At 42.4% G+C, this 20494-nt stretch overlaps 1 protein-coding gene across 2 annotated transcripts in view; it reads left to right on the top strand.

Moving 5' to 3' along the window:
* nova2 (NOVA alternative splicing regulator 2) overlaps window positions 1-13854 on the top strand; it is a 92712-nt gene extending 78858 nt beyond the window's left edge. For both annotated transcript variants that reach the window (XM_012872480.3, XM_012872479.3), the window contains one exon: window positions 1523-13854. In XM_012872480.3, the coding sequence (XP_012727934.1) occupies window positions 1523-2545 (1023 nt within the window). In that variant the 3' untranslated portion in view covers window positions 2546-13854. The remainder of the gene's footprint in view (window positions 1-1522) is intronic.
* Window positions 13855-20494: the final 6640 nt, after the last annotated feature.

The following is a 20494-nucleotide window of genomic DNA, read 5'->3' as shown; positions in this document are numbered from 1 at the left end:
TCCTGCCGCTGCTTCAGGGCTGCTGTCAGCTTCCAGGCTTTTATTTTTTTTGGGGGGAGACATGTCCAGCTTCTGGAACGTCACCATTTTCTTTTTTCCCACATGTTCTCTGTGTATAAATAAATTTCCTCAGTGAGCTGCGTGAACAACGCTGTGGAAATGTTTGCAACCTTCTCCGGAGTGAGTGCGCTAACTTTTCTCTGCAATGATCTCATTCCCCAGCAGATCACGATCAGTTTAACCCTGACCATCAAAGATACAAAACTTCTGCATGTAAAATAAAAAAGAGACGTGCAGCAGTGCATTCGGCAGAGAAAATGGTGTTTTTTGCATCTTTGTGCGCGTACCATGGCCCCGCTGCCTTTCTCTCCCCTTTGAATGCCGAAGCTGTGTTTCCATGGCAGCGCTGACCCCTGGGAGTGGATGTTATTTTTTTTCCACAGAAGTAGCCTCTTTAGCATTCCTCTTTCTACTCCCTCTGTCTCATCCATCCTTCCCTCCCACTCTGTTTACCTCTTTCTACCTCTCCTCTCGCTCTCTCTCTCGCTCTGTTATTCACCAAGGCAATGAAAAAAAAGCATTTTGCACACTTTGTAATTGTCCGAGTCAGTCTCATTTCCCTTATACACGGTGGTGTCAACCCGCTAAAAAACGTCCCTTTCTTTTTTTTGTCACCGTTTAGACATGATTCACCTCACCTCATCTCTTCTGGTTCTCTTTTTTGTCACCTTTCTTTTTCAAGGACACTGCTAAATGCCGGTTTCTGCCATAATCATCCTCAGTCTTGAGCCATAAGAAGAATTCATCAATGGAAATGTCCTGTTTTAATCACCGCTTTGTGCATTTTGACTTTAAATGATGCATGTTTCATCATAGGTGTGGCAGTGTGTTGTTGTTTTTTTTGCCTCCAATAATGGTAGCATGGAGTAAATCTGAACGCAAATCTGAGATGCCGTTTGAAAATGGTGTAATACCAAAGCAATGCCACAAGGTGGAGACATTCACATGTTTCTTTAAACATCCTTATCATGGCTAAAGCAGTGCTAGGCTAAAGACTCTTCTGAAACCATTGTACATTGTCTTTTCTCTAGCATGGCTTACCTTTTTGCTCTTAACCAATAGCTTCTTATAATTTCAGTTTTATCCAAGCTTTTGGGACATACGGAAAGATCTTAATTTTTTCTGGTTTCCGGTACAGAAAGCAAAACTGGCTTTATCGCTATGTCTAATAATAATCTTTGGTGATCTAGTTCATATTGATGGGCATCCTTATTTAAGCCCTCCTCTTTATAAAATTGTCGTAAAAAAATGTTGTTTTTCTCACCAAAAGCTTAGTTTACATGTATATGGGAGGGCAAATGCTCCAGAAAACCTGTTTTGCCAAAACATCTGCGTTAGCTTCGATTTGGTTGTTCTCTAGCATCCTTTGCTGACTGTTGCGGACATGTGGCAAATAGTATTTTCACTTTATTAACTCTTTTCCCCTTGTTTTTGCCTTCCTAAACCCCATCCCTCCCAACAGGCTAAGCTGATTGTCCCCAACAGTACAGCCGGGCTCATCATCGGTAAAGGCGGAGCCACGGTCAAGGCGGTGATGGAGCAGTCTGGGGCATGGGTGCAGCTGTCCCAGAAACCTGAGGGGATCAACCTGCAGGAGCGTGTGGTCACCATCAGCGGCGAGCCAGAGCAGAACCGCAAAGCCGTGGAGATCATCATCCAGAAGATTCAGGAAGACCCACAGAGCTCCTCCTGCCTCAACATCTCCTACTCCAACATCACAGGGCCAGTGGCCAACTCTAACCCCACCGGCTCTCCCTACGCCAACTCCACTGAGGTGATGCCGGCTGCGGCGGCCGCTGCAGCAGCCACGGCGTCCTCTCTGCTTGGCCAGGCGGGTTTGGCGGGGGTCGGAGCCTTCCCAACCACCATGTCCAGCTTCTCAGGCAACGACTTGCTCGCCATCACGTCCGCTCTCAACACCCTGGCCAGCTATGGTTACAACACCAACTCTCTGGGCCTGGGGCTGAATCCCGCCGCCGCTTCGGGGGTGTTAGCTGCGGTAGCAGCTAATGCTAACCCGGCAGCAGCCGCCGCAGCTAATTTGTTAGCGTCGTATGCCAGCGACGCATCTACCAGTGCAGCTCACTCTGCCGCCAGTCTTGGAGGCCTCTCTCTGGGGTCCCTGGCGGCTGCTACGGGGGCCACCAACGGCTACTTGAGTGCAGCATCTCCACTGATGGCGTCGTCTCTTTTGGCAACGGAGAAGCTAGCGGAGGGAGCAAAGGAAGTGGTTGAGATCGCCGTCCCAGAAAACCTTGTCGGCGCCATCTTGGGGAAAGGAGGGAAGACGCTAGTGGAGTACCAGGAGCTGACGGGTGCCCGGATCCAGATTTCCAAGAAAGGCGAGTTCATCCCGGGAACCCGGAACAGGAAGGTGACCATCACAGGATCCCAGGCCGCCACGCAGGCCGCACAGTACCTGATCAGCCAGCGGATCACCTACGAGCAGGGGGTACGCGCCACCAACCCACAAAAGGTGGGCTAAATCTGACAGCCGATGAGAAATGAGGAGGAAAAGAGGAAAAAAAAAAGGAATGGGGGCCTGGGGGAGGAGAGTAAAAAAAAAGCGAAAGGGAAAATGGAAAAGGAGAGGAGAGAAAGAATATTGGAAGGAATCGTTTGCGCCGTTTTCTTCTGCGTGTTTTCAGTATTCTATATTAAAAAAAAGGTTTTTTGACTCAAAGCAAAAATGTGCTGAGAAGATGAGGAGGGAGGGGAGTGAGTTATTACGCTGAAAAACCAAGAAAAAAAATGTGTAAAATGTAAATAAGGTTTTATTACTTAACGTCTTGACCTTTTTGGGAAATTTTTTGTTTTGTTTTGTTCTATTGTTTTTGTTCTGTTCAGTAAATTAAGCTGTCTGTTTGTGTATTGTGTGGACAGAGCTGAATGCCATTTAGACAGGCAGACTGCCTGAGGGGCTACAGGGTGCAGGGGGGGTGGGGGGAGAGATCAGGGTACGGTGAGGAGGAGGGTTGGTGTTTACAGGGTACAACCCTCCCACATCCTGTACGGATCCACACCGCACCCATCCCTTCCCCTCCAGCCCACACGCCGTATCCTCCGACAGGTTTTCGCCTTTTGTTCCAGGAAATTTTTTCCCCCCCTACTCCAGCAGATATCCCCACCCCCACCCCCACCTTGCTTCTTCCCTCCCCCTTTTTTAACAGTGTGAAAAAGAGCAAGATTGCAAAAGTTTAGCCAAGTGTGTGAGGAAAGAAACGTCCTCGACCCGCCTCCTTCCAGCTCCGCGTATGATTTCTCCTCCCTCCTGGGCGAAAACAGCCGAGGGATGAGGTGGATGTCGTGAGGTGCAGGGGGGCGGGGGGTCGTGAGGTGCAGGCAGAGGAGGGCGTTTCTTCCTTTGCACACGCTACCCACGCACACGCTACCCTACAACCTGCGCAGCCCTGCAGGAGTGTGGCGGCACGCTCCGCCCTCCACATGTGGCGCCAGTGTTCTGGCACACGCTGATGACGCGTATGTGGTGCGACGCCTAAAGATGCCATGTCCGGCACACGCGCAGGCTCGCCCGCACCTCTGTAGTCTCCTATAATAATAATAATAATAATAATACTAATGACGATATTGTCTTATTACTGCAGGAATCATCAGCATTGTCGCTATTTATTAATGATATCGACCCCATAAAGCGCAGTCTTCTTTTTTTTTTCTTTTTTCTTTTTTTTTTTAATCTGTGAATTCAGGTTGACATGAATGTAAATGAGACTATTTGTTTTGGTTTAAATCTTTTGTTTTCTTGTAAGTGGACTGAAGAGGAATAGTAATGTCAAATAGTGTAATATATGTCTTATTTATGTCCAGTAAGAGAAGCAGCCCCAGGCAGTAAGATCCTTAGAGTGATATATCCAGTCAACGAGCAGAACAGGGAATACACACACACACACACACACACACACACATGAACACGCGGAAAGGAAACATTTCAATGCCGGATTTGGTGCTACAAAAGGGAATTCATCATATCTTTTGCGCAGCCTAAAGGAGGATTTCTAGTTTAGCAGGAAACTATCTAAACCACTCACACCACAGACTGCAGTGCAGCTATGTTAACCTTAAATACCTGTTTCTGTTGCTCAGCTACTCCTTCTCATGCTGCAAAATATCACCGCTGTCTGTAGCTGCGGAGAAATGCCCTGTTGTCGTTTGCCTTCAGCGCAAACCTGCAGCTAAGATGAATAATTTAGGCGAGCCGTCGAGCTGAGACTCGGTCTCGGCCGAACCGCTGCTTCTCGGCCTGCGGTCTTCCAAGCCCCTTTAGTTTAACCACCAAACCACAGACCAGATCAAGCAAGAGCACTTAAGACTAACAGCATACTACTGAGGAAACACGGCCGTTGAGTAGGACGAAAAACACTGAAACGGGACGAGGGAATGTCATTTGTCTGGGGTCCACGGCGAAGTCTGCAAAGCCTTGAGCGCAGATTTGCTCTTTGACGGCAGCATGCATATCAGTAAAGGAGATAAATAACCTCGCCGAAGCTCGCCCTTATCAAGCAACCGTCCAACTGCCAGAAGGTAAAGGCCAGATGACAGATTTTCAACTCGCACCCAGGGAGCAGAGCTCCCGTCCGTTTACTGCCCACTGTAGACCCACAAGGCTGCTGAAGATGCTGTTGTTTATTGTCTTGAATATATTTTGTTTGTGTTGTGTTTTTTTTTTTGTTTTTTTTTAAAGAATCGGAGTACACTGAATTATTATTATTATTATAATTATTATTTTGTCTTAATGCACTGTGAAGCTAGAGAAGCAGTTTTCTCGGCCTACGAGGTCAGGGGATGTGTGCTGCAGACGGCATCATGACTGGCAGGGAAAAACAAAACACAAATCCACATATATGAAATATATGTAGAATGCATATGAAGAACTTCATGACAAAGCATGTCAAATCTGAACTCATAAAGGAGCGGAAAGAGACTAGGTCGATGAAGAGGATCAATCAGTCGAGGTTTAGGTCAGGTCGGCCTCCCTGCTCTCTCCGTGCGACGGCAGGGCAGGACGACGGGGAAGTGTTGGGCGTCCAGCAGCAGGTTAAGGAGGCTGGTTCAAATTCTACGAAAATATACTTTCAGCTCAGTATTTTATATTGAATTTTTATACGATCCAATAGGCGAATCCCTGGAAGGATATTAGGTCCGAACAAGAGTTCAGACAGAATGTAAAAAAGGCTAAAACTGAGGAGGGTGTGCTTTTGATTTTCTTCTCCCTAAACAGCCAGACGAGGGAAGGGAAACTTTTGATTGTTTAGTAAAAGAAAAAAAAGAAAGAAAAGAAAAACAACAAAAAGACCAACAATCTGACGCCAAACGAAATATTGCGCCGTTCTCTGTTGGAGCGCCAGTGAGGGTTTAAATCTCCACAACTTGGTAAGGAGGCTTCTTTACTCCCATCTAACACCATCCACACTCTCCTCACCCCTCCCACCCGTCCTCAGTTTTCCAGTGCACTCCCATTCTGACACCCACTTCTCCTCCTAACACATCGCTCCATGGGTGACTATGTCTGGTGTTCCGATCGATGCATGTCTGCTGCTTGCCCCAGCAAAGGCCTCAGACCGAGCCGGTCCTCCCGAGGACCGCGGCGATGGAAGAAGCGAGAGCTGGCAGGACGCAGTGCCAAGAAAACACTAGCAGTGTGCAGTTTAGATCAGTGTATTTTACTTTGTGACTGGAGCTAAGCATTGCTAATGAAGCTGGAATCCCTTATTGCACAAACACATATCATGAGGTAGTATTTTGACTTTGTCCGGGGTTTGACTGGATCTCACGGTAAACGTTAAAAAAAAAAAGAAGCAACAGGAAGGTTTTGCGCTCCCACGCTGCAGTGAACACGTACTGTGCTGCATCTGTTTTGTAAGCAAAAAAATAATGTCTTCTCTTATTTCTCGAAGGAACAACAATTTGTTTGAGTCGAGTCGTACCTTTTCACAGATTCATGATTTGAAATTTGTCAATTTAAGAATATCTGTGTAAGCTGAACGTGCAATATGCACAAAGCACGCATGCAGCACAGCACTGTTTCCTCTCAGAGGGAGAAGAGCTTAAACATTTACTGTGTAGACTAACGATGGAAGGATTTCTATTTCATCTCATCGATCAAACCTTAAAATATTCTTTTAGTTATCTCAACGCTAGGAGGCTGAAATAAAAATGTGACAAGTACTGGAAGCAATACTCGTGTCGGCATATCGTGTTGTCCCGTCTCTTATCCTCTGTCTGCCGCATAGGAGCTTTTGGATTTAACCGTAGATGTTGGATAGGTTTACAAAAGTACATCTTTTTTTTTTTCCTCCTTTTTGTTTTTTAAATTTGTGGAAATGCTGCTATTTAATTATAACTGATGTACTGAGACGACAAGTTTAAAACATATCGGAAACCTGTCCTTTTTAGCTGGAGCAGCTAGTTTTTAAGGGACAGCGTAAAAATATCGCTCTGTTAGATGCTGACAATAAGTTAATTTTGTGCCAAAATATTTCTTGAAGGAGCTAAAAACGCTAAACGTGTTAATTCAGAACAACATTAGGTAAGAAGAGACCTCCTTTTATATGAAGAAAATGTGAAAAGTGCCAAATGAACCATATTTCTAGTAAGGGTGAAGTTCCCGTATTTGTTTTTAAGAACTAGCTAGAATACAAGACGAAGCACCTCAGTATAACTTTGTGTTAAAGTCCTCTTTTGTCCTTCCTGCTGTAGAAGGGACTGCCATGTTAGTGTTAGCCGAACCTCTGGGAGATCCACCTCCCAGAATGCAACAGCACTACAACTCTGGGGCTAGAACGATCAACATAGCGCTAGGCTAGCATTGTCATGCTAAAGAAAATGTGACTAAGATAGCATTCTTAAATACAAACTTTTTATAGTTACGACAAAAAAAATAAAATAAAATGTATTTTGTGGAAATAGATGTTATCTTTTTTGCACGTCTATATTGCATGATATCAAAGTGAAGCGTGGACAAAAAAAAAAGGAAAAAAAATCTAAGAAACAAAAACAAGCAAATAAAAAAATAGGCAGTGTGTGTCGTTGATTTTCTGAAACAAATCTCTGCATGTCGACAAGGGTAGAGCATTTTGATATTGTTTTCCATGCGTTCAGACTGTTGTTGTTATGCCATGCAGTTGTGTTAAAGCTGCCAAACATGCGCGCTACATGTTTGATTTTATTGTTACAAAACAAGTTTTTTCAGAGTTTAAACTGACTAAACCTTCCTAAGAGGGACACGAACAAAGCTCTTGAACAAATCTAAGACTTTCTTTAGTTATATCTTGAGCGAGCTTGGAATAAAAAAAAAATAAAAATGTAAGTGCAAAATCTATATATCCATTAGGATTTAGTTTCAAATCTAGACAGAGATTGTCCACGAATGTTCTCATCACTTCATAAGTTTCACTTTTCTGACAACTGTTGTTGCTGCAGGAGCTTCCATGTGTTTCTGTGTGGCTTTGTATTCTAACATTACTAACCTGTGGACACTCTCTGTCGCGTGTCCTCTTATACCCCCCACACTCGATCTCCGGCTTGTCCTGGCATTGATGCAACTGCTAAAACAGTTCAGGAGGGATCCAGGAACAGTGCGTGAGGAGGAGGAGGTAAAACTCCCCTGCGCCACGTTTGCTGGTCCTCCCTGGGAGCCTGGGCGCAGAACTGGGGACGGTTCGTGTTTTTCACTGGGGATGCACCGATCTGCTGATTGGAACCGGACGATTTTCACACTATCAGTCTGTTTTCTCCCCCCACTGAATCCTATCCGAGGTTAGGAGATAGGCACTGAATGACCCTCATACAGTATAATACCATGAGTTATTATACTACAGTAACAGTAGTTGTTTACTGTTATTTTCACACCTAGACATAGGCAATAATATATTGCTAATTGCACAGAACATTATATTGTATTACACTTCTCCTGTTTATAGAGTAATACGAGAGTAACAAGCTGATCACAGCTGGTTCATCGGTGGAAATATTTTTATTATTGTACTTTCAGCCATCTGAGCGGCAGTCCGCAGCAACAGGCGGATGAGGGGAAGCGCTAGATTACTCTATGCTGCACCAAGCAGTAGGAAACTCCAGCCACTGTGGCGTCTAACTAGAAGAGCCTTAAACTTTGGTAACGTTATGGTGGGAAAGCGTTGCCGTTTTGAACCTTTTGTAAATCTTAGTAAACGGATTTATCTTTGATCAGTCGATGCCTTCCAAGGACTTGTTCTTTGATGGCTCAGTAGGGATCTTCTTGTAATCCCTTCAACCTCGGTCAAGAAACCTGGAGCACATTTACTCCAGCTGTTGCAGATGTTTGCCACATTTAATCCCAGAAGCAAAGCTAAGCTAACACGAATGAGTTTGTAGCTGTTTAGTCCTTAGAGGAAAACCAGAAATCGGTATCGGCCAGAGAAAGCCCGATCGGTGCATCTCTAGTCTAGGCTCCCTTAAGATCCAGTCCAAGGCTCAGGTTCCACAGAGAGAAACAAGCCTGGACGGTTCCAGTGGGGATTTTTTTTAAATCCCAACACATCCTCTATTTGCTTTATTGGCTTCAGCATGAACGTTGTAAGGATTTAATTTTGTAACCACAGACTCTGTCATTTATCTTTTTCTCATGTTAGACAGCGCTTTCATTGGTGTCAGGTATTGGATCCTGACCCAAACATTCCCATTCTTGCTCCGAGTTCTATGTTTGCACTAAACTCTCTGCTGACACTGTGCATGGCAGGCCAAGCTGAGGCGGGGGGGGGTTTGCTGTGTAAGACTACTGTAGATGTTTTTAGCATCGATGTGTGTTTAGATGTGCATGCTCCTTCTGTCCTTCTCTCTGGGTCTGTCCGCTATAGGTCAGCTCTGTGCTCATGGTGTCTCTGTTGATAGCTGATAAGTCATACAGTTGTTGTTTTTTTTCCATGGTTTTAATTTAACTGTGATGTGTAGAGAAAATGCTACTTTAACCCCCCCTTACCTGCTCGAGAGGTGAGCTCATAGCTTCTTCTGATTTGTTTTTTCGGCCCCTCCGCTCCACCTACCTCTAGAAACCCGCTCACAGCCACGCCGCCCCCCTTCAAACAACATCCACAGTGTATAGAAAGGACTTCACCCCCCCCCACCCCCCCACCCCCCCACCCCAACCCCCTTCCTCTTCACCCAAAACTTGGTCCCCATTGAAACACCAGCAACTGTAGACTGCATTTGTCACATCACTGTTCTTCTGTTTCTTCTTCTCGCTCTTTTTTTTTTTTAATTTACTTACCTCCCTGGTTTTGATTTGTATTGTATGCTCTAACCCGAACCTGTTTTAACGAAATGCCATTTATGTGTGTAGCCTGTTTACCCTTTTTTCACAAACACACAAACACACACACACTCCATGCCCTCTTTATGTGCACTTTCACTGCCCACTCTTCCTCCTCCTCCTCCTCCTCCTCGCCCAAACATACACTCGCAGCACACACTTTCCTCCTCCGCCTCCCACGAGTCTCTTCTCTCGAGTGCCAAAATAGAACAGAGAGGAAAACAAAAATGACAGCAGCGACTACTACTACTACTACTACTACCATTCCAAGCGTTTCTTTGAGTTGTTCTTGTGTCTTGGACATCCATCCTGGAAGCACCCATGAAGCCAGCATGCTCCGCCCTCATAACATGATGTCGCTCATGACGTCTCGACTGAACAGCACCTTTTGCCCCCCCCCCTCTACCACCACCACCACCTTCTCCTCCTCCTTCCCACTCCTCCTCCTCCCCCCACCCCCCACACCCACAAGGATTAACCCCTCCGCAGGTTGGCTACCTACCTACTGTCCTGCCTCTCAACCTAAAAAAAAAAAACCAACAGCCCTACCGCTCATGCCAGCTGCTTTCCTAACTCTGTCATTTCTTCAGCCTGTTGGACTCCATTGATTGTGTGCCATGGTGTCGGGGGCACCTTCCACTCGCCTCACCTCCCTCCTCTCTCTGTATCTGCCCCCCCCCTCCCCCACACCTCTTTTCTATTACTTTCTCTGTAATCCCTCTCCTCTCGCTCTCGCTCCATTTGATTTTTCTCAGTGGGAAAGATTCAAAAACTCCATTTTCTAATGATGATTTTTTTTTTTATCTATTTTTTTGTTTCTGTTTGTCGTTTAACATCCAAAACCACGCACGCCGACACATGCACCGCCCTCCGTGCAGTGGTGTGTGTGGGGAGTGTTTACGCACCGTCAGCTGAGCAGCCATCCTCTGTCCTCTCGAACTTTTTGAACTTTTCACCCCCTCATGAACTTTATTGACCTTCCTCCTCCTCCTCCTCCTCCTCCTCCTACCCCACTTCTGTGTTCATCCAACTGTTTGGACGATAACTCTCCATTCCATCCCCAAAACCTCTCTGAGACTGTGCAATTGCTAGCTGATATGATTGGATTTGTTTTTTTTCTTTCTTTTTTGTTTGTTTGTTTGTTGCTCATCATTGGGGGACATTTCTCTGAGATACAAGTCAAAAAGGAACAAAAAAAAAAAAAGAACAAAAAAATATCACGAAAGTAAGAAAAAGATCCCAAAAAAAAAAAAAGGAAACGCAGACAAACAAGAAAAAAGATTAAAACACTAAGAAACTGTTTCTCCACGATTTCATTTTTTTTTCTCTCTCTCTCTCTCTCATTGTAAATATTTTTTTGTCAGAGTTTTGCCAAGCTGTAAAGAGAGAAGTGTTAATAAGCAGAAAGGGGCCGGCAGCATAAAGAGAGAAACTCGTGGAGGCCGCCATGCCACTCCTGAACCCCGTAGCTAGGTGTGCCTGTATAATCGCCTCTGGTAGTTCTACTGTGTTGCCCTGTGCTGTTGTCGTTAGTGTTGATTTTCCTCCTGTGTGCGCTCTTAGCTTTCCTGTCGGCTCGTCAGAAAGCAGTTACTAACCCACGAGTACTAGTCCAAGCCGCTCTCGACGTAGGCTTTCTTCACGTGCATTTGTTGATGTTCTCTCTAACAGTGAGTTGTAGTGGCGTTAGTATGTTTTATTATCAAGCCGTAGTTATATAGTGTTAGAGACATATCATCGTTCAAATACGCACTCGGCTCCTCTCTGTGTTGGGAAAAAGAATCCTCTGGAACTGAATGTCATTTTTTATTTTTTTTATTTTTTAAAAGAAGCATATCAGTTCCCCTCTTGCAATACAGCCGTAGTTTACGTCCAAGAGATCGTCTGCGGGCGCCGCTCAACCACCTGGTCGCCTGCAGAACCAAACTCGGATCACACCTCCATGTTTCGCCTCTGCATCGAGACATTTTGGGAAAAAAAAAAAATAACCGAGTGAGTTTCAACTCCACCATTTCATCGCATTGCTCTCAGCTCCACTCTTGATTTATGCTGCCTGCCCCATCGCCCTGAGAACACCACATGAGCTATTTATTTCTCAGACTATTATTGATATACTATTAATAAATAACGCCGCAACAAGAAAAGGGAATGACTGGAAAAAAAAAAGGTGAATTAATACTATTGTTTTGTTTTTATTTTTTAGTATCTTAGTGGTTGCTTTTAACAACATTCATTAACTGACTTAAAGATTATTGAATATTTAATGTAATTGTAGCATTGTGTTTGTAAAGCGAAAAAAAAAAAAACTAGTGAGTTGTGTTTCTTGACTTGTGGATTACCAGTGAAGTGGGCAATCTAGTGCTAATATATATATGAGGTCTTTTTTTTAAGGATTCTTATTTTGCGACAGCAACAGCAGTCATTATAAATGTTCATTTTAGCATCACCTGTCTTCCGTTGTCTTATTCTTCACCTTCCACCACACTCTGCATCATCACAGTAACACATCGCAAGTCCGGGGTGGGAGCGAATGCAAGTTCGTGTGAGGGATGCGTGTTGCTGAGCGGTGTGGGAAATGCGTGCATGTGTTGCTCTGCTAACTTGCCTTTGGACGCATGTCTGCGGTGGTGTGTCTGCACGCGTGCGTGGGCGTGTGTGTGCGTGTGTGTGTGCGTGTGTGTGTTAGCTCTGTGAGGGTGGGGTTTGGGGTGGGTGTTTCTGTCCAGTGTCCACCAAAAGCTAAAACCTGTCAGGCTTCCATGCTCCCTGATGGAACCTCCTGACGTTATAGCTGCAAACCCTCATCATGTGATCTGACTCAACTCGACTGTCCATAACCCCTTCAGTCACCTGACCAACCAAATCAACCAATCACTGTCCACCACTACCGCCTACCCCTGCGCCATCCTTTGCTGCACACCACCGTCAGCCCCATGTGATGTTCTCCATCGATAACATACTACTGTCACAATCTACTGTTACATACTGACAGGTCTGGGGATAAAAGCTTGTGGAGAGTGTTTTCAACCTGTAGATTCCCAAAGGGTTTCAACCCAAAACAAAGGCCGCCATAATTCCAGACAAGTGCGCCTCAGGCAGTTTGATTCTCAAGAGGTTCAACTAAACGAAGTGTTTGGCAGTTTTAACATATCTGTCTCTTGGATTTCTGCCTCCAAAGCCGTGGAGGTGAATGAGAGTCAGTCTGTGGCGATGCTCCCAGCCTTAAGACCTAAAATCCTCCATAGGAACCTTCCAGTAAAGGAGAACGTGTCCTTGTTGCTCTGGGGAAACCACATGCATCTCTGGGAACAGTTTTACTGGGACTATATATATTTTTTCTGACGAAAGCAGACGTAGTTGTTGTGCAACAAAAATAAATTTGTATCGTCCAGCGGCTGGGGACAGAAATTTGCGTGGCAGATGTGTAAAAAAAATCTCAATGTGTCAGAATAGCATTTAGGTAAGCTTGAACCTCTAATCTCCATGAGGTGCACTTCTTTTCCTTTTACACCATTTCACTCATTTAAAATCATCAACGTTTTAATTTTTCAACTCAAGATTATTCTTTTTGGCCAGAGCTGCATACTGCATCCTATTGTTCATACCGTACGTGCTGCATACTACCTTTACCAGGTCAGAATCCACCTTAACCTGTTTCCATGCCAACAACAGAGGAGCCAGTTGCCATGCAACTGGCTTCCACCACAACAAACCGACCCACCGACCAGTCATATTGCCCAACTGACGAAGCCACGCCCACCTGCATATGATTTGCTCTTAGAGGGGGAAAAAAAAAAGAGAGGATAGGAAGGTAGGGAGGAGAGATGAAGGAAACGTAGTTGTGATTCTCAGGGTGTCTTACGCAGATTGACTGTTTAGTCTGTTCTCCAGTCTCTCACTGGTGTCTTGTTGCCCCCAAACTGAGCCCAAAGACGATCGTGACCTCCTATGAGAAAATCATTTGTATTCCCCGATTGACCACTGACCAATTCTTCTCGATCAGCTGATTGATAGCATCGATTGACCAATTCTCTCTGAGATGGTACGCGGCCCGCTGAACGAAGCTCGGCACTGTAACTTATGTTTACAACCCAAATGAGACCAACAACGCTGTTGACAGAATGTGTAGGACTTTAAAAAAAAAAAAAAGAAGAAGAAGAGAGAGAGACAAATCTCTGAAGAGTACTTATTTCTAAATAATGGAACTTTTCGCTTACTTTCTATGTGACATGAGGTAATGTAATTTTTTTCAATCATTGCATGTGACTATTTTATTTGCAATGAAACTGTTAGAATGGATGGTACATTTGTGACGTCAGCGCAACATTAAGATGCCTGACGCTAGAAATCAGTCGGTGTCTAAATTTCCATGTCGCCCGTGGGGAGTGCTTTTGGACCAATGAATGCTAAATGTGTGACCATACAAAGCTGTAAAGGTTTTGTTTATTTGTACATGGTTATGGGTAAAATAAATCATTGAAGCAAAGTAACACCTTTTAGTCTAAAGCAGTAAATGCTCGCATTTGTTTGAAGAGTCAGCAACAGGAGGGGTCTTTTGCTTTGGATAATGCTCTAGATGCACTATTCAGAGGTAAGTTCTGAGAGTTAAAGCTCGCCCAGCATGGCTCCTGGCTGTGACGTTTCCACTGAGGGTTCTAGAGGGCTTGGCTTTACACGTTAGAGCAGCACTAGAACTGAAGACAATCAGGGTTTTCAAAACTTTTGGCGCCTCCCCTCCAATCAAGAACGGGCAGGGTTCAACTCTATGGCATTTCCATTTACCCACAATCCTCCTGTGCACCAGAGTCATCCGACCAACACCTGCACCTTTTGCATCCACCATGATTCCACCGTCAGCTCCTGTGACCTCTGGCCAATTCGACTCTCTCCATGCCATCGGCTGAGCGGCTAGCGGCTTTTGGAGCTGTTGTTGCAAAGCCCCCTCCCACCCTCCCAATCCCCCCCAACAAGGAAATGGAGTCACAGTTCACAGCATGGTACGAACAGCCACTTGTCACTCTCCTCCCACATACCTTTCTCCATAAGCCACTTAAAGAAGTTCCTCCAGCTTGCAGAGAGAAGATCGCTCTGTAACCTTATGGTTTTAGGTTTAAACCAAAGTGCTTTCAGGCAACTAAACAAAAAGGTTAGGTTTTCCAATATTTTACTGAGGCTTAGAATTTATTTACTCAAACTAAATATTTCACAATTCCTTTTTAATTTTCCTACTTTGGAGGTAGAACTGCTGGGAGCAAAATGCACGTCCAAAGATTCAACCTTTTCAGTAACGGTGAAGTTCATCCAAGAAACGACAGATATTAGAATGGGAAGAAGTGTTGTCAAAGCAGCAAATTCTAAATGCAGAATTTTAAAATTAAAGTAGTTTTAAAATAAAGCTGAAAAAATATGTTCCAGCTGCAGTCAAAACACACTTCACAAAGAGGTGGGAAAAGCATCTCTGGATAACACAGAGCTCATCAAGTAAAATTAAGAACTGTAATAACATTTTAAAACCTCCATAATCTGCAAAGTAACTCAATTAAAACTAAACACACTAAAACAGACATGAAACAGTTCAAAGGCTTTAAACACAATGATGGCAATGCAGAAAATCGAGTGAACAAGGAAGCAGTGCTGCTGTAACGGTAGACGTTTCTGCAATTAAGTAAAGTTTCTTCATGTGTTCATTTTTCACAGATATAAATCACAAAGTGCTGCACATTTAGACAAGGAATAATACAAAATAGATAAAGACTCGAATTAATAAGATTAATAAAACAGGGCAAAAAAACAGGTGGATCAGTGGTTGAACAATTGTAGCTGTGTGGGGACCGTTCTCTGCAGGACCTCCTCTTTGCTCTTTCCCTTCTTCCTCTCAGCTGCTAATGAATAAAGGTCACAAGAGCTAAAAAAAACAACAACAAAAAAAACAATGGAAATGGATAAAATCAACACAGAGTAAAAATGATAAAATATACAAAAAATGAAAATGAAGCTCCAATAAATAGATTTTAATAATAAAAGTACCTTCAGTCATATTTAGCAAATTATAAATACTATTGAGAAGTTTCTTTATTTCAGTAAATCAATTCACAAAGTAAACAACCATACATTGATTAATTACATACATTACAAGCCGTTATTTTAATTCTGGTGATTGTCCTGCTTTCAATTAATGAAAACGCAACGTTTAAAGGAGCTATAAGTAATACTGACCCCTTGTGGCTCAAATCGGTACAACAGCTTGTCAATCACAACAATCTAATATGCCGTTTTTAAACGTTTTGCTGCTTTTGTGAATTTTTATTTACACACGACAGGTCTATGATGTATTTTGTTCTAGTTCTGGTCCGCTTCTCTTACCGGCTTCCATGTCTGCAGGCTGCTGCTCTTTTGCCAACATAAAATACCAAACGCTGCGCTCCGTGTGGGGAAACCTGGGAACTCTCACATGATTGGCTCAGGAACCAGGAAGTAGTTCTGGACCATACCTCTAGATTTGAAAAGAGAAAACCGTGACTAAGACATCGTTGATGGAGAGGAATTATTGTTTATTGGGAATGTTAATTCCATCCCAGGTAACAAATGAGAATAATATAGGTTGATTTTACAGTAAATATCTTACTTATAGCTCTTTTAAGTTTCAAATATTACAAAAACATTATTAAAATAGAAATGTGGGCTTAATGAAAAGCATGTTTAATACCCGCTTAAAGGTTGTTATTCTCTAAAGTTACTTTCAATCTGACAAATGAGCTTCACTGAATAGTATTTTTAAATGGATTGAATATGACTGTAAATATTGTTAAAATCAACAAACTTAGAGTGACGCTATATAAATACAGATAAATAAATTTACAAGTTACAATAGAAAAATTTTACATAAGAATTACACATTTTAACCGTACGGTAGGTAGAAAAAGTTTAATAGTTTAATCATTTTAATAATAGTCTTGTTTGTAAAAAAAAAATCTTATTTGAAAATTGATAAAATAACTTTAAAAAATAAATTTTTACTAAAATAATTTATTTATTTATTTATTTATTTTTCTGCCAACAGGAGTGTAACAATGTAGAGTAACGGTTATCATTTTGTACAGTATCTAAATCATATTTATATGAAAATTGTGAGCTATGTGGCTTTTTTGTGGCTCCAGGCTTACAGTTTTCTTTGTGTGCTTTTAATATTTACAAAGATTCACAATTGTTTTAGGTAAAAAATAATTATAGATATATATTTTATATATATTGTGTACATCTGTCCTTTAGATTAATGTCAAGTTTTATACTTTTACAAGTCTAGTACGTGAAATATATCTTTTTACTGTAGTTCTAATGTATGTGTATGTCCCTTAACCTCGGGAATGCATGCAGATCTGGACGAAGCTGTGGTTGTAAAAACCTTTTGGTTGCATCCTTATTTGGTCGCTCTTGCTAGATGCAATATAACCATTTTGCCAGGTGAGAGGGGAGATATACTGTTCTACCCTATTTACTTGTCAAATAGTTATTTCTTTAGAAGAAACTCAAAAACCATCTCTACCAGCATTTGTCTTCCACTTTGTATTCATGTTTATCTCTAAGACAACGCCAACAGGTAGGCGGAGGGACTAGTTCAGTAAAATCTTAATCTTAAAAAAAAAAAAAAAAAAAAAAAAATCTTAATCAGCAAATCAATCAGGTTATTAAAAGAATAAATAACCCAAGGGCTGGCTTATCTGTGTTGTAGAAGATGCTATGGTCCAAAAATGATAGATAGCATCTTCACGGCCCACAAGGTGAAACTAACAGCAGTATTAAGATCTAATTAAGATAGTAATAATAGAGGGAGAGAATCAAATGCAAGACCTGCAAATCAGACTGCAGCTATTTGTATAGTTGTTATTTATTTGTAAACTTCTCAACAATAATGATAATAATAAATTATAAATGATTTATATTCGTTAGGATTATAACAAAGAAGCCCTTCTTCTAAATGCTGAACAATATTTTTTACACTTTTCACTGTTGTTCTTTAGCAATGAGCTCCATGAGGTCGGGAGGTCTCCTTCCCATCACCCTAATCTTTAGCTACCTCAATAGATTCTCAATCAGATTCCATTCAGGTCTCTGGATGGCCCACTTGGAAATGTAACCATTACGTTCATTCAGAGGAATGGTGGTGGTACAATTAAAAGATTACTTTATAACTGAGTGGTAAATTGGGTAGTTGTCAAATTTGGTAATACACAATCTACTACTACTACTACTACTACTACTACTACTACTACTACTGCTGCTGCTGCTGCTGCTGCTACTGCTTCTACCAAGTCTATAAAATGTGTTCATATGACACCTTTCACAGGCCTTAAATTCGCAAAGTCCTTCACAAAGACAGAAAAACAGAAACATAAAATATACTCAGCAGTTAAGTCAAAAGCCTGTTTTAATAATAATAATAACAATAATAGTAGTAATAATAATAATAATAATAATAATAATAATAATATGGTTCATATCTCTTGCTGGCTTCACTTTTAAGTATCTTTAAATAAATGACACTTTTGCATACTTTCAATGCATTTTAACAAAAGCACGATAATATAGATGACGATTGGTCTAATCAGCACCAGCTGTCTCAGCCAAATTATTTAATATGTCAAATTAGTTGTTTGGATTACGTATGAATTTTATTATCATACGTAATCCAAATGTCCACAAACTGCTGGACATCAAAAGCAATAAAAGGAGACAAATGGATAAAATGGAAAACCAAGCATCACAATAATAAATTAAGAAACGCATTATCTCTAAATGTATTTATTAGATTTGCTACAATGCACAATAAAACAATACAAATTCAGATAAAAAAAACAACATACCAATACAAATGAAGCAAAATCAAATCTCAGTTGGTTTGAAGGCCAGTGAGTAAAAGTAAGTTTTAAAAATGGACAAAGTGAAGGGGCCTGTCGAATGAATGAGGGTAGAGTGTTCCATAACTTCGGGGTCACATTAGTATAATATTGCTTATATCCAGATTAATTATATCTTAGATAATTACGTATAATATTAATTTGAAACAAACATGCACCATTTATACATGTTTGTATGTCAACCTGAGGATACAAGCCAATATTCTGATGAAATGCTGCCTGTGTTGCGACTCATATTGAGTCAAACAGAACGTCACATGTTTCCAAACTCCGCAGCAGTTCTTCCTCCAACCAATAACAGTTTAGAAAACAGGATCTCTGTTCACTTTTAGCACGTGGACGAACGAACCGTCAGCGCTGTTTTCCCCTGATGTGAATGGTGGTTAGAAAGCTGCACCCTGTGTTGTGACGGACGGTGCCGCGCCTTAGAGCAGCTGCCCAGAGGTGTTGTAGGTGGTGTCAAAACCACAGAGGTAAGTTACTCACTGCACTTAGAAAGCTTAAACTCACAATGATCTACTGCTACATGCCAAATAACTCTTGACATTTCCTGTTTGTTTTGTTTTTTTGTTTCTTTGCTTTGTTGGTTGTTTCTTTTTTTTGGGGCGGGCGGGGGACTTCGGCACAAATCTTCGTCCTAGCTGCCCTACTTCTTCTGCCGAGGACTGGAGTTTGTAGAGATAAAGCGGCTGTGCGGGCCCCAGAGGAGCCAGTCAGACAGCTTCTTTGATTAACTACCCGGGCTTCTGTAGGCCTGCGACCAGCATGTAGAGCACAGCCTGGAAGCTGGAAACTAGGGCACTGGGATGTCATTTGTGCCGGCGCTGCTGTTGCCTCGCAGCAGCAGCAGCAGCAGCACACACTCCACCGTTTTAGAGTAAGAAAAACCAGGGCCTAATTACCACTGCAGATACTAAAAGTCACCCAATTAATCACAAAGTTAAACATCTTGCCAAAGAAATGCCTTTGCTTCTTAACTGTACCTCTTTATCTCCCCCTAGCTATTGCTTGCAGATTATCTGTCTTTGTCAGCGTTAACAAAGCAGCTGCTAGCGCTAACAGCTCACCTCTACTCCAAGACGCAGCATATTGATTTCACTTCCCACTTCTTTTGCCCTCCCTACTTTTTTTTTTTGTTTTTTTTTACATGTTCCCTCGTTCATTTAAACTCTAAAAATAAATGCCAGCACATCCCAGAGGAGCCGTACGCTGAGATTCCCGGGTTGGTTCCTCTGAAGCCTGGAGATAATTAGGACCATCTTTCCTGCAGAGACACTGGTTCCAGTGGTTTTTATTCAGTATATCTGTTGTTTTACGGGATTAATATGCAGGTTCACGACAAACTGCAGTTAATAAACCAAAGTTTGACACGAGTAAAACATTCCTGATGTAAGCTACCTTTCCTCTTTCCGTCAAGAGGTGTGGGGTTAGAAAACGAAGACAGCAGGCAAAAAGGAAAGAGGGACAGGTCAACAACTAGAGGACAAAATGCTAATCATTTACAGTTAGGCTTTGAATTATTCATCGGCCATCGCTCACAACATAAGAGAACAACGTAAAGGGAGCATCAACTCTGAAATAAATAATGTGGGTTTTATGTGCATTTCGTTAAAGAATACCATGTCTATATTTATTTAAACCGTTCCCATTAAACACGGGGAATGTTCTCATTGGCATTATCGCTGTGAGCTCCATCTTTTAACTACTGAGCAGCTATTTTCATGCTTCCACTGGTATTTTTGAGGATTTATCTCATCACACTACTCTTTAGCTTCCATCACCGATTCTCTATCAGATTCTTGGCTTGGCCACTCAGCAACGTTTATATCACCTCCAGTCAGAGAATATGCGGTTATAATTAAACGATAATTTGGGGCTTTACTATGGATGGAGGTAGCATGCACTTGACGTCTTTCTGCCCCGCTCCAGTGAACGGCCTCGCTTGTGGAGGACAGCAGGCGACGTTTCAGAGGGCGCTGCATGACGTTACAAACAAAAGCTGAAATTAGGAGCGCAATAAATGGCGGATTGGACTCAGATTCTATCACAAAGTGCAGGAAACTGCAGGCGTACCAATAGAACCAATGACAGTGCAGCATTTAAACAAGCATTTATCATTTATCGTTACAAAAACTACCAGCTGACTCCACTCTGTGTCACCGTTCTTTTGTCTTTATAGATGTATGTCACAGTCTGCCACCCCCCCCCCCCCCCC

The sequence above is a fragment of the Fundulus heteroclitus genome, chromosome 18, assembly GCF_011125445.2.
Source record: "Fundulus heteroclitus isolate FHET01 chromosome 18, MU-UCD_Fhet_4.1, whole genome shotgun sequence".
Taxonomy (NCBI): Eukaryota; Metazoa; Chordata; class Actinopteri; order Cyprinodontiformes; family Fundulidae; genus Fundulus; species Fundulus heteroclitus.
Note: the sequence above shows the minus strand (reverse complement) of the source record. Positions and strands in the feature narration are given on the sequence as shown.